Source organism: Sceloporus undulatus, chromosome 1 (genome assembly GCF_019175285.1).
Source record: "Sceloporus undulatus isolate JIND9_A2432 ecotype Alabama chromosome 1, SceUnd_v1.1, whole genome shotgun sequence".
In the NCBI taxonomy this organism is placed as follows: domain Eukaryota; kingdom Metazoa; phylum Chordata; class Lepidosauria; order Squamata; family Phrynosomatidae; genus Sceloporus; species Sceloporus undulatus.
The window spans coordinates 272,247,073-272,259,595 of NC_056522.1; the positions used below are offsets into that span (position 1 = coordinate 272,247,073).

The 12,523-nt window shown below is 42.0% G+C and overlaps 1 protein-coding gene across 4 annotated transcripts in view; it reads right to left on the reverse strand.

The window, feature by feature from the left end:
• KCNC1 (potassium voltage-gated channel subfamily C member 1) overlaps positions 1–9,649 on the reverse strand; it is a 186,283-nt gene extending 176,634 nt beyond the window's left edge. For all 4 annotated transcript variants that reach the window (XM_042446004.1, XM_042446003.1, XM_042446002.1 and 1 more), the window contains exon 1: positions 7,449–9,649. In XM_042446004.1, the coding sequence (XP_042301938.1) occupies positions 7,449–8,018 (570 nt within the window). In that variant the 5' untranslated portion in view covers positions 8,019–9,649. The remainder of the gene's footprint in view (positions 1–7,448) is intronic.
• Positions 9,650–12,523: the final 2,874 nt, after the last annotated feature.

The following is a 12,523-nucleotide window of genomic DNA, read 5'->3' on the forward strand; positions in this document are numbered from 1 at the left end:
TCATTGAATAAAAGCACTAATTCCTGGATGCTATACAAACCATCCCTGTTATGTGTCATTTTACCTCACCCTCATCCTAATTGCTTTCTATGGCCTGAATCCTACTGTTGGATACAGATAGAATTAGACTAACTGAATTAGTGGGATTTACTTGTGTGTTGACATTTGAAGTGGATGAATACCTCCCCATTATGGGCTAGGTTTCTGAATTTTGGGAACTCTCTTAGGTGAACTTCATGAATGCCACTTCAACCACCATTATGTGGTCTGTGAAGATCAAAGCATGAGACGTGCACTTTTGCAAGCTGCTCAATGAAAAATATATGAACAGTTCAGAGTCACTCAGATCTCCAGATGAAATAGCTGGACCATTCATATTTAGCAAATGTAGGCAGTATCATTCCTGTTTAGCTCTGCATTACATTGTGATACAGTAAAAATTGTGGTCTCAGCAGACAGAGCAGGGGTGTGTTCCTCCCAATCTCCTTACTCCCATTGGCTCTAGCGAATATAGACAATGGTGGGGGATGCTGGAAGTGGCAATCTTACAACATCTGGAGAGCCATATGATACTACCCCCAATATAGAGCATTAGGCATTAAAAACAAACACCTTCAATAATGTACTTGAAGTCAGTGTAGACACTTGTAACTGACATCTTATTGTGCTCTAATGGGCATTGTGAAACATCTCAGAAAGTGAGCTTCTATATTGTGATAGTTGATGTTTGTAAATAATGTTCAAGGTCAGACCCACAAATGTGACTGTGGTATTGTAGTATAAACATAGGTAATTTGAAATGAATGGCCAGGTTATTATGGTGTAGAGATCCACACTCTTTTGTCATTTATCCACTACTTTGCCTCTTTCCTCCTCCCTGCCCTTTGTGTGTGGAATTCCTGGTGTGAAATCACAGCTACCCTGAAGTCAGCAAACCAGAATCAGTTACTTAAATCAGCATTAATTCTAAACCTTGTAAGAGCAAGGTTATTGAATTATCCCTCCTGTTAGCAGCACTGTTGATTTTTGTAAACAAAATTTAAAATAAATTATCTGTAAGTTGATATAAGGCATCCTTTTACAAAATAAAATATGCTCCCATATAATAATTTAGAAAATCACTGGGAGTTTTAGTTACCCATGCAAATGAAGCAAGAATACCAGAATATTATTCTGTACAATGTATGTAACAAACAACAACAACAACAACAAACAAAACAAAAAAGGTAATACCACAGATGTCAAGTAGGAACATATCTTTAAAAGCTGAAGTACAAGAAATAGTGTAGCAAATGCCATGTATGTCACTGTCTATGTCTTTTGCAGCCTTCTCCAACCTACTGCCCTTCTGACTGTAGGACTAGTTATTATTTTTCACTGTCAACATTGTTGAACATAGCTAGAGGGCATCAAATTGAAGAAGACAGTTCTACAGAGAGATCAAGTTTCAACACACATGTCGATCTGCCTTCTAAAGGTGAGTAACCACTGAAAAGTGTGCATTCACAGACCAATAATCTATAAGATTCTTCCAAAGAAGTAAAGGTGGCTGCTGGGTCTCTCTTCCTTCAGGTTTGGTGACTCTATATTGGATTTTACGAGAGCCATTTGGGATTACATGGGAGCATTTTGGAACTTTCCAAGATGCTGAACTTTAGTCTCAAAACAGGTTCAGCACCTTGGACAGTTCCTACTGTTGGGGCATAGAAAGATGAGCTGTGTCCTAGAGCTTTTATTCACAGCTGAACAGGCCATTGGACTACAAACTGTCATTATTTAGGCTGCAGTTCAGCCATAACCTTGACACTGAGTGTAAAGAGCTTGGTTTCCAAGGAGTTATCACTTCTATTTGCAGCCTCATGATACAGTACAAAGACTGATATGTGAAGAAATAACATTGCTTTGGCTTATCTAAAGGGTCTTCATTTGAAACATTCACTGAAAATTCCACAGGTATTTTGCCATTGTGTTTTTCAAGTATTTGCTACTAAAGATTCAAATATTCCTGCCCTATGATCTGTCAGTTTAAATCTCCTTACACCCACAGGATACTTCACACTATCCAATTTCCTTCACAGGCATCTTAAAATAAAATAAGCAATAATGCTAAACAATGCAAGTAAATCTAGTGAAACCAGCCATCACTTTTCTACCACCTCCCATTCAGGGGGGAGGCTGATCTAAAGGCTTTGGAAGATGGAACTTATGGAATTCAAGACAACTGTTCTAATTGGCCTTGCTTACTCAGAAATAACTGTTATGTTTTAAGTTTATTTGATATTAATAGGAATTACAAGTGTTTACTATTAGGTGAGATAATTTTGAAGATCAGAATACTGGCTCCTATTTATTTTCAACAATTGTTCATTTATAGTCCATTTATATAAAAATTTCTGGCTATCATTCTTTTCTGTTCACCAAATCTCAATTATTGTAACATCTTTGTCACTTGATCCAGGGAGTGAAAATATGAAGATATGTAACTAATCTATTTTCCCAAGTGACTACTTTCACAAAGCGAGAGACGGTGATAGGTTGCCAGCCTAGTAACATTACTGGTGTGAAGTCTCAGAATGGAACCAGCAGAAAGGCCACTGGCTCTTTAGGCTGAAGAATTATGGGAGCTGTAGTCTAGAAATGTAAATTATCTAGTTTTGTCTGGCTTACAAAGATTAGAAAAGCTGTCTCTCCAAAGTAGGCTGCTGGTAAGTTATTAGAATGCTCTTCCATGCATTGTTGCTGTTACCTGACATCAAGGTGACTTTGACTTATGGAAACTCCACAAATAAGAGACCTCCAAGTTAACCTTTCATCAGCAGCTCAGACTCAGAGCTATGGCTTCCTTGACTGTCTATCCATCCATTCATCTGGAATGCGGTCTTCCTCTTCTCCTACTGTTTTCTACCTTATGGAGTATTATTGTCTTTTTTAGTGAGTCATGTCGTCTCACGATATGGCCAAAGTATAATAATCTCAGTTTAGTTATCTTGGCTTTTCGGAAGAGCACAAGCTTGATTTACTCGAGGATCCATTTCTTTGTCTTTTTTGGCAGTCTGTGGTATCCATAGAACTCTCCCTCAGCACCACATTTCAAATGAGTTTATTCTCATTCTATCAGCTTTCTTCACTGCTTTCACAACCATACATAGAAATTGGAAATGTGATGGCATCAACAATCTTGACTTTGGTATTCAATTATATATCTTTACATTTGAGGATCTTGTCTGGTTACTTCATTGCTGTCCTTTCAAATACCAGTCTCCTTCTGATTTCTTGACTGCAGTCTCCATTCTAATTAATGACTGAGCCAAAGTACTAAAAATCTTGAAATATTTCAGTGTCTTCATTGTCTACTTTGAAGTGAAGCCCGAGGGCAGGGAACCGTCTAACTAAAAAGATTGCGTGTACAGTGCTGTGTAAATTTACAGCGCTTCATAAGTAAAGGATAATAATAATAATAATAATAATAATAATAATAATAAATCATTGGTGGTCATTATTTTTGCTTTCTTTAAGTTCAATCATAAACCTGCCTTTGCACTTTCTTCCTTGACTTTCTTTAGTAAACTCTCCAAGTCTTTGCTGTTTTCTGCTAGTAGTATGGTATCATCTTCCATGCATATATTTCTCATATCTGCAATAGATAGGCCAGCCTCACTCTGGGAGCGCCAATTGTTTTAACTCTGCTCTATAAAAATAATTCAGGACCAGGAATTCAGTAATTTTGATTCTACAATAAAATCAGTGGAGTCTCCTGTTGTGTGATAAATTCAGTATGAGAGACTTGAATTTCACACCAGTCTATAATTCTATAACGGCATTGTCAAATTTATGGTTCATGATAGCCTGCGTTATTATAGATATTCAGCACTCCCACTGACAACCAGGCATGCCGCTGATACTAGGAGGGGGAATATTAGGGAAAATAATGTGACTAAGATGGTACAGATTTGGAAATCAAGTCCAATGAAGAATGGTTGAGAAAAGAAATTTGAGAGGTAGCGAACTAGATGATACTCCCACTTCTGATATTTTCAAATCACAGTCTTCTTGATTTCATTTTTAGTACAACTGGTGGCTACAACACAGCTCTGTGACATTCTGCTTCATTCATATTTTTGCTCCTCCACCATCATACATGCAACAGCATCCAGAATTCCATGCCCGTTGGTCAACTCAGTGCTCATTAGGCTGCCTGACCCCCATCATTTAATTTTTGTTCTCCTTCAATGTTTAATTTCTACTAATCCTAGAAATTCCCTGAAACTACTGATGACTGCCTCTCATGTATGATGTAATTTTAGCTACAAATGGTCCCAATTTCAGTGAATTTGCTCTCTGGGTTCACCATTAGTAGACAGGATAATTGCCCTCAATCACAGGATTTTCTTTTACCCTTTAGATTACTAAAAAGGCTTATTTTCCTAAATTGTAGGCTATATGGTGTACAAACTATTGCATCAAACAGTATTTCATTTAAAATATGTTCCTCTTACATTTTAAACTTTGAAATTAAATTCCATTCACACATTTTATCTGTAACAATATAGTCCAGCACAATATATTTAGGGATACTTTCTCAGCACAAGTATGTCTGCTTTGTTCAATTTGTTCTGTAAACAGTTCCCAACACATACTGATGTCTGCATATATGGAACTAACATTATACAAGAAGGTCATGCAATAAAGTGTTCATATTTTTGCACAGGATTTTAAAAATGTATTTCATTCAATATCAAATAAATACTTGGAAGTTTGATGGACAACTTCATGGTATAAGGAAAATTGAGATGTGATGAGAGAAAAGATCCTTCATTGCAGGTGTTTTGAAATGTTTTGGACTCATCAAAGGCTTTGTTGACAGGAGATTCACCTGTAGCCATTCAATCTATGTACTACGTGGCAGGTAAATATGAAGTCCTTTGTGAATGCCAGCCTTCATATAATGCAAATATTTAGGAACTGTACAGAAACAATCATGGCATTGTTCATATATCTTTACAAAACCAGTATGTGTTAATGGGCCTATGGATTGTTATTTCACTATGGCTACCAAGATCCTTGGAGGTCTTTGTGATATCTCACGTTAAATTGTCACAGGAGATACACAAGTGCTCCTTTATGTACAGATCTATTAGTCTTTGTATTATGTGCTGTCAAGTGTCTGCTGATGTATCCTTAAAGGGTGGCATAGGAACTAAGACAATGTATTACCCCTAATGGACACTTAATAGAACCTGTATATAATGCCACCAGTTAATGAGAATGATGCAATAGACAGTATCTTTTGGAATGGATAATGGCCGAAGCAGTCTAAAGGCACACATATTGCACAAATGCAAAATGAGGATAAAAAATCCCATTGTGTTATGAAGAGCAAAATGTGCCAATTAGAAAAGAACAAATGATATCTTCTATTAGGAGTCAATATAAAGACCATTTCAGGTATGTTTCACTAAACATACATATTACACACAACAAGTGCTGTTTAGGGCTGATGTATGGCCATATGGTTCAGCAAAACTATTCACAAGCCATTGGTACATCTAGCTCAACAATCTCTTCTTAATTAGCAGTGGCTCAACAGGATGCCATTCAAAACCCTGTGACCTGTAATCATTTAAATGGGAGATACCATAGATTCAACCTTCTGCATGCAAACCGTGCACTTTAGCACTGAGCTTCAGATGTATTCTGTTTTGACTGAGGACCATTGCACAAGACACTTCTAAGTGGGATATCTGCTTCAAGTCTACATATAAGTCAATTCATGTGAGGGGATGGAGGGGAGATTCTTCAGTATGTGTTCAATTTTGTTGCTGCTGCTTATTAGAGAGAATCAGCAGATCTGCTGGGGGGGGGGATAATCCTTTCCAGCTTTCCCCCTATAGTTTCTTGTTCCCCTGGCAAAATCACTGGGATCTAAACATTGCTGCTCCAGAACACTGTCCTTTCATCTTGTAGTAAATATTTAATTAATCCTTTTTGCTCCACACTATTTAAAGACTCACAACTTCCATGTTGCTAATTCAGTGGGAAATCTCAGTAGAGACTACAAAGAAAGCAAAGTCACCTGAAAGAGTATGTATAGAAAGCATTTTAGGGCTCTGTTCCAGGCAGTACATCTCATTCATTCATTTGCCAACCTGGCAACAATTGTCTTGCTAAGACATTGCTGATATGTCCAGTAAGTAGCTACACTTGTTTTAGGCACCTGGCAGTTTTTTCCGTTGTTCATTCAGATCCTATTAAATTTGTGCATGTACCACCATACAACTGTCCATCAAATGTCTTTTCACTTTCAAATTCTTTTCTACTTACATAGGAAATATCAGCCAGTCAACTGATCACACACATACATGTAAAATGCACATGATATTGGAAGAAAAACAATAACAGAAACATCTCTACACATAATATAATGACTGAAGATCATGGAGAAAATTGATTGGATTGATTCATAGGTAAATGAATGGTTACATAGAAAGAAAGATGGCTGAGTTTTGTGTTGTTCTACAATAATATGCACACACACACACACACACACACACACACACACACTAAAACCACATAATAGTGAAATATTTTCCCCTTCATCCATCCATCCATCCATTCTCTCCATTTCCCACAATGTCTCAAAACAGCAGCTGCATGAGAGTCATCCAACCTCCCACTGACGTCAGTATGTACTTTGCTGGTGACATCAGAGAGAGCGGAATCTGTCCCTAGATTATCACAAAAGTGTCTCTCCTCACAGAAACAAACACCAATTTTGTGAGATCTGTTTTGACCACATTTCCCATGACATTCTGAGCACAGAATTCATTTTCTGTTCCTTCCAGTTGCTTCCATGGTGAGGGAAGAACAAATCCCAGCTCTATACTATCATACACCTTGTAAGCATGACTTGATACACATCTAAGAAAAATACAGTCCCTATAGTGAAAACTAAACCTGAAGCATTGTTGTCTGCCATACAGTTTGGAAATCAGATGAAAGAAAATACCAGCTACTAAAGTAATAATGAAACCACTCAGCAGCAACCCAATGTATAAGTCTTTAGTCAGATGGCTGTAGCAAGGAGTACCTTTTCACCTTGTTTAGAATGAAGGATAGGGAAGCTAGCAAAGAATCTGGACAACAGAACATGTGAATGTTGAAAAATATCTACTGGGAATGGATTGAGTACTTGGTTCCTTCTTCTTTTAATAGGAAAGGGAATGTTGTGCCCTTGGTTTTGCCCTCGCCTCAAAGTGCTGGTCTACAGGCACTCATGGGTTGCCTATTTTAGATGGAATGCACTTCTCTGTCTTCTCTTAAGCAAAAGTTATGTGATGAGTGTCCAGGTCTAGAACTATACACTGGGGCTTGTAAGGACCACTGAATTAAAACCTTTCCTAAAGTGTGTAGAAACAAGGCATTCTGAGTTTTGAGTGCATATGGCTTACCCTTGCATATCTGGAGGAATAGGGGTCCTCAAAGAGTGCCCAGATACGGGGTTGCCATCTCTTCCAGAAACCCCCAGGCCTTCCATCCGGGGAGTCACTGAGTGCCAGGCGTTTAGTCATCTCCAGCTCCTCCTCACCATCCCCTGAGTCTCCAGTGCCATCTGCATCTCCATCATCTGCACTGCTATCCAGAGGGGCCCCGCCAAAACTGTCAAGGGCCTCTTCAGCATCACGGTGCTGCCGGTAGGTCATCCAACAACAGGGCTCCACGTCGGTTTCATCGATGCCCCAGAAGGCCAGCTCCTCTTCATAGAGCGGTCCGCACACATCAGCTGGGCAATGCAGCTTACCTGTGCGGTAGTAGTTCAGAATATGGGCAAAGACACCAGGGTGCCGGTCAAAGAAGAACTCGTCGGTACGAGGGTCATAGTCAAAGTGACTGTGGGCATCTGGCTCAGCGATCCAGGCCAGACGAGTGCCGGGCAAAGTGCGCAAGGTGCTGCGGTAAGTCTGATGCCTAGTCCCTCCCACATTGATCACAATGCGATCGCTTTCATCGCCCTGGCCCATTTCGCCTCTTAATAGGCATGTCGTGGACTCATCCAAGCAAGCACAGCACACAGCAAGCACATCAAGGGGCGCCTGCAACCAATGACCCCCTTGATAAGTTATCCAGGGGGCACCCACCTTCAAGGACAACAACCAATGTCCTTAGCCACTCCTGAGAAGCAAAAGCCAACACATCAATGAAAGTTAATGGTAGGAGATAGAGTTTCTGTGTTGGGAAATTACAATATGACTATACTCTTTTATGAGTATAATTTAAAAAGAGGATTCAAAAGCTCACAAAGAAAAGGAGAAAGGGAGGAGAGACTATACTGCTAAGACACGTCTTCCAACAACAGAGACTTGTAAAGGAAGGGTTGGTTGGTTGGTTAGGTTGTTCTGAGTGGCGAGAGAGGGAGCTTGCTTCCTTGGTGAAACATGGCCATTAGTGGCCCATCTAGTGGCACACAAAGACAGCTGACCTACCAAGGAGGATCAATTGATGGTGGTAGGTGCCTTCAAGAAAATATCTGAGGGAGCCAGGTGAACAAACACAATATCACACCCCACCGCACAACACACACACACACACACTTAGGATGGGTAGGGGGAAGAAGAGAAGAAACCAGATGCCCAGCTGCAGCCACCAGACCCAATCTCTCAAAGATGAGGGTTTCAAGAAAACAAGAATCGTCCTGTACTTTCGTCCTCGAGGCAAGAGGCAGCAGAGATGGTGGGCTCAGCGTGAAGGAGACCCAAAGATTCAGTTGGTTTTTCACCCTTGGGGGCAAAAAAAAGAAAAAGAAAATGAAAATGAAAAATAAATCAACAAGTACACGACATTGAAGTCACCTAAAGGAGCGTCGGGGAGGACAAAAAGGCAGGATGAAGCATCCAAGAAGGGAAAGGCTGTCGCATGGTGCTCCTGGAGACAGGCTGGGTCTCTGCTTCAGACAAAAGAGCCGAGGAACCCGCCCGATCGGAGCCTTCCTCCTTCTGGGGGCCTTGGGGGGCTCCCTCCTAGTTGGGGCCGATCGCCCTTGGCAGCAGCAACAGCAGCAACAGCGTTGAAGGCGCCCTTGCCCAAGCGGCTCCCTTCCCAGCCCCCAGAGAGCGTGGTGCTGAAATGGACAGCGCTCCAGCCGTGCTTCCAAGGCGAGGCTTCCCTGCGCTGCGGCTGGGGCTGGGGCTGGGGCTGGGGATGCCCTCCAGCAGAGACCAGGAGGAGAGCCCTTACAAAGGGGGCTGGGGAAGGGGGTCTTTTATTATCCTTCCTTCCTTCCTTCCTTCCTTCCTTCCTTCCTTCCTCCCTTTCTCTTGCTTGCTGGCTGGCTTGCTCCGGGGCCAGGCGATGCCAGGAGATGTGCTGGCTCCGACCAAAGCCTCAGGTGGGCTGGGCTGGTTAGGGTGCGGAGGGGATGGGGAAGAGCAAGACAGACCCTTTCTTCTCCTTCTCTCTCCTTCTCTCTCCTCCTCTCTCTCTCTGCTTCCTTCTCCCGCCTCCCCCCGCAGGTGGTGCTGAAGGCTGGGTGCCAGAGGACTCCCCGACGCCGCCCTCCTGCCTGCCTGCCTTCCTCCCGCGCTCCTCCTCAGCCCTCTCCCGCCAGCCCTGACTCCGGACACCCGACACACAGCGCAGGCGCAGTGGGCGCCGGAGAAAGCAGGGAGCCCTGGGTCCTAATGCAAGAGAGAGAGAGAGAGAGAGAGAAATTGGGAGGGGATGGAGATTTCTCACATCTGGACTTTAGGAGGGGGATGGAGATGCTTCATATCTGGACATTAGGAGAGGTTGGAGATGTCTCACGTCAGAATATCAGGAGGGGATTGGAGCTGTCTCACATCTGGACTTTAGGAGGGGTTGGAGATATCTCACATCTGGATATTAGGACATGCCTCATATCTGGACATCAGGCGGGATGGATATGCTTCACATCTGGTCATCAGCAGCGGTTGGAGAGGCTTCCCATCTAGACCTGAGGAGGAAGCTGGAGCTGTCTCACTCTTGCCCAGCATCCGATCCTGGACAGTAGCCTCTTCCGCGACCGTGATTTCCACATGTTTTAGACAACTGTTCTCCTCAGCTCCAGCCAAGAAAGCCAGCGGTCCCAGCCCCGGAGGCCCTTTAATTGGAGGAGGCTGCGGAGTGTTGCAGCCAGGTGGGTTTCTTGCCCTGGGTGGAGGGCTGGGGAGTCGTGAACCTCTTTCCAGAGGCAGGCCTGGAGTAGAGCGTGTCTTGGCCCTGGGACTTGCTCCTTCTCTATGGAAGCCTCAGACTCAGAAAGCCCCGGAGGCTCAAGGGGAGGGAAGGGGGATCTTCCAGGATTTCCCACTCAGCCCCACTGATCTAGTGGGATCCACAAAAGGAAAGAGGAGGAAGGGAAGACTGGTGCTGGGAGGATTTCCTTTTACATGTGGCGTTTTGGTTCAAGGGTGAGATCAGGTTGGATCTAGGGGGCTTACAATTTCAAAAAACGGAGTCTGCCAGAACTCCTCCCAATGGCTTCTTTTGCCAGAGAGGAAGCAAGACCTGACCAGAGCTCCACAACATTTGTATTTCTCCTGGGAAGATGGTGCCTCCTCTCTCCATCCAGTGGAAGAGAGGGATTTCAGGAAGAGTCGAGGCCAGCAAACCCATTACAGAAGCAAGGAGGGAGGCAGCCAATGGCCAAGGCAAATGGCTCCTTCTGTCTCAGGTTGCCCTACTTCAAAACAAAGCAAAAACTTTGCCGAAGAGGGAAACTCCAAAACAAAAACAGTACGAAAAAGAAAAGATCCATGTGCCAGGGCCCCTGTCATTTCTAGTGCCTTTTGTGTCAGCATTGAAACATTTTCCCCCATTTGACTTTTTATTAAACAGATGCCACTTGGAAAAGAGAAGTTTCATGCCTAGGTGTTTTCTGAGTTACGTACTCAGCGCTTAGATCTTTTTAGGTGATCTAAATTTCAGTACTTTGGAGATGTGGATGGGTCCAGAAAGGACCAAGTAAATAAAACTGTGCCTACGTAACCCAGTTTAGGTATCACCCACAATACTCCTGGTGATATGATAAGCAACCTAAGCTAAGGAGTGAACACCCTTGTGTATAGCAGAAGTATCTAAGTTTTATTCTGGCTCATGAAGCTTGTTTCCAGCTAAGAGGTTTATCACAAAGTAGCATGATCCAAGCAAAATGATTGTACAAAATGCAGTTATTTCTCAGCTGGAAACACTTTCATGGGATGTCCACCAAGATTATACTTTTTAAGAAACCTCCTTTGCAAATGAAGTAGTTGGACACCTATAAGGAAGCTGATGTTTGGAAACATGAACAGAAGACCATCTAGTGAAAAGAGCATTTTGTTGGAGCAAACTAAGATGTGGTCTGCTAAAATGGGCTGTGTGAGCCAGTGTATTGTAGAGGTTTGAGCATTGGAAACTGACTCTGGATACGAGGGTTTGAATCATGGCTTGGACATGAAAACCCACTGGGTGACCTTGGGCAAGTTACGCTCTCTCAGCCTCAGAAGATGGCAATGGCAAATCCATTCTGAAGAAACCACCCAAGAAAACTCCATGATAGGGTCTCAGTAAGATAGACAACTTGAAGGCACACAACAACAACAACAACAAAATGTGTTACAGTTTTAATAATAATAATAATAATAATAACAGTAGTAGTAGTATTTATTTATATTCTGCTTTTTCTCAAGGAATTAAAGCAGATTACAACACTATGAATATAAAATAACAAGAACACAAAATTACAATTAAAAACCCTTAAATCCTCAACCCACCCCCCAAGAGAGAAAGAGAGCTAAAGAGGTATGTGAGAAGTGAGGCCAAGTCAATAATGAGAAGGCAACAGAATAGAAAATACAAAGAGAAAAGAACACAATAAGAAACTACTTGTTTCTACTTCTGATGCCCACTAGAGGCATTCTGTCATCTGTTCAAGTGTAGTTTGACATTTCCCATCACTTCCAACAAAATTCTAGCCACAGTATTAATTACAATAGGGCATATTTTTAATTGCCACATGTAAGCGGCCCTTTAAGTAAAGAAAGGCACTTGTATTTATGTACCATAACATTAACTGCAGTTGTATTTATAATACTCATTTATTCCATGCAGAAGGAATATAACAGGGTTTTCCCTTATGATAACAAAACTTTTATCCTGTGAAAAAGAAATATAAGAGATATCTATCTATCTGTCTACCTGATTAATATCCCATCTTTCTGCTAGTATGGCATGATAAATCTTTAGATGCAGGATTACTCATACTCTTAATCTTGCCGTGGAACAGTTACATTCTGGAGAAGGTGAGGGATTTACAAGAGTGTTGAGAAAGGGACAGCAAACTGATTGTTGGCATTTCTAGAATGCTCTAATTGATATCGAATTGTATACTTCTGAAAGTTGTGTGTGGAAATCTGTGCAATCTTGCAAGTCAGGGAGAAGATTCGTCTACCTACTGTCCACAATCTTTACGTCATTTTGAGAGTCTAGCTACATTCATTCCCAAGGGGTGAAAAATCAGAAGATAGAT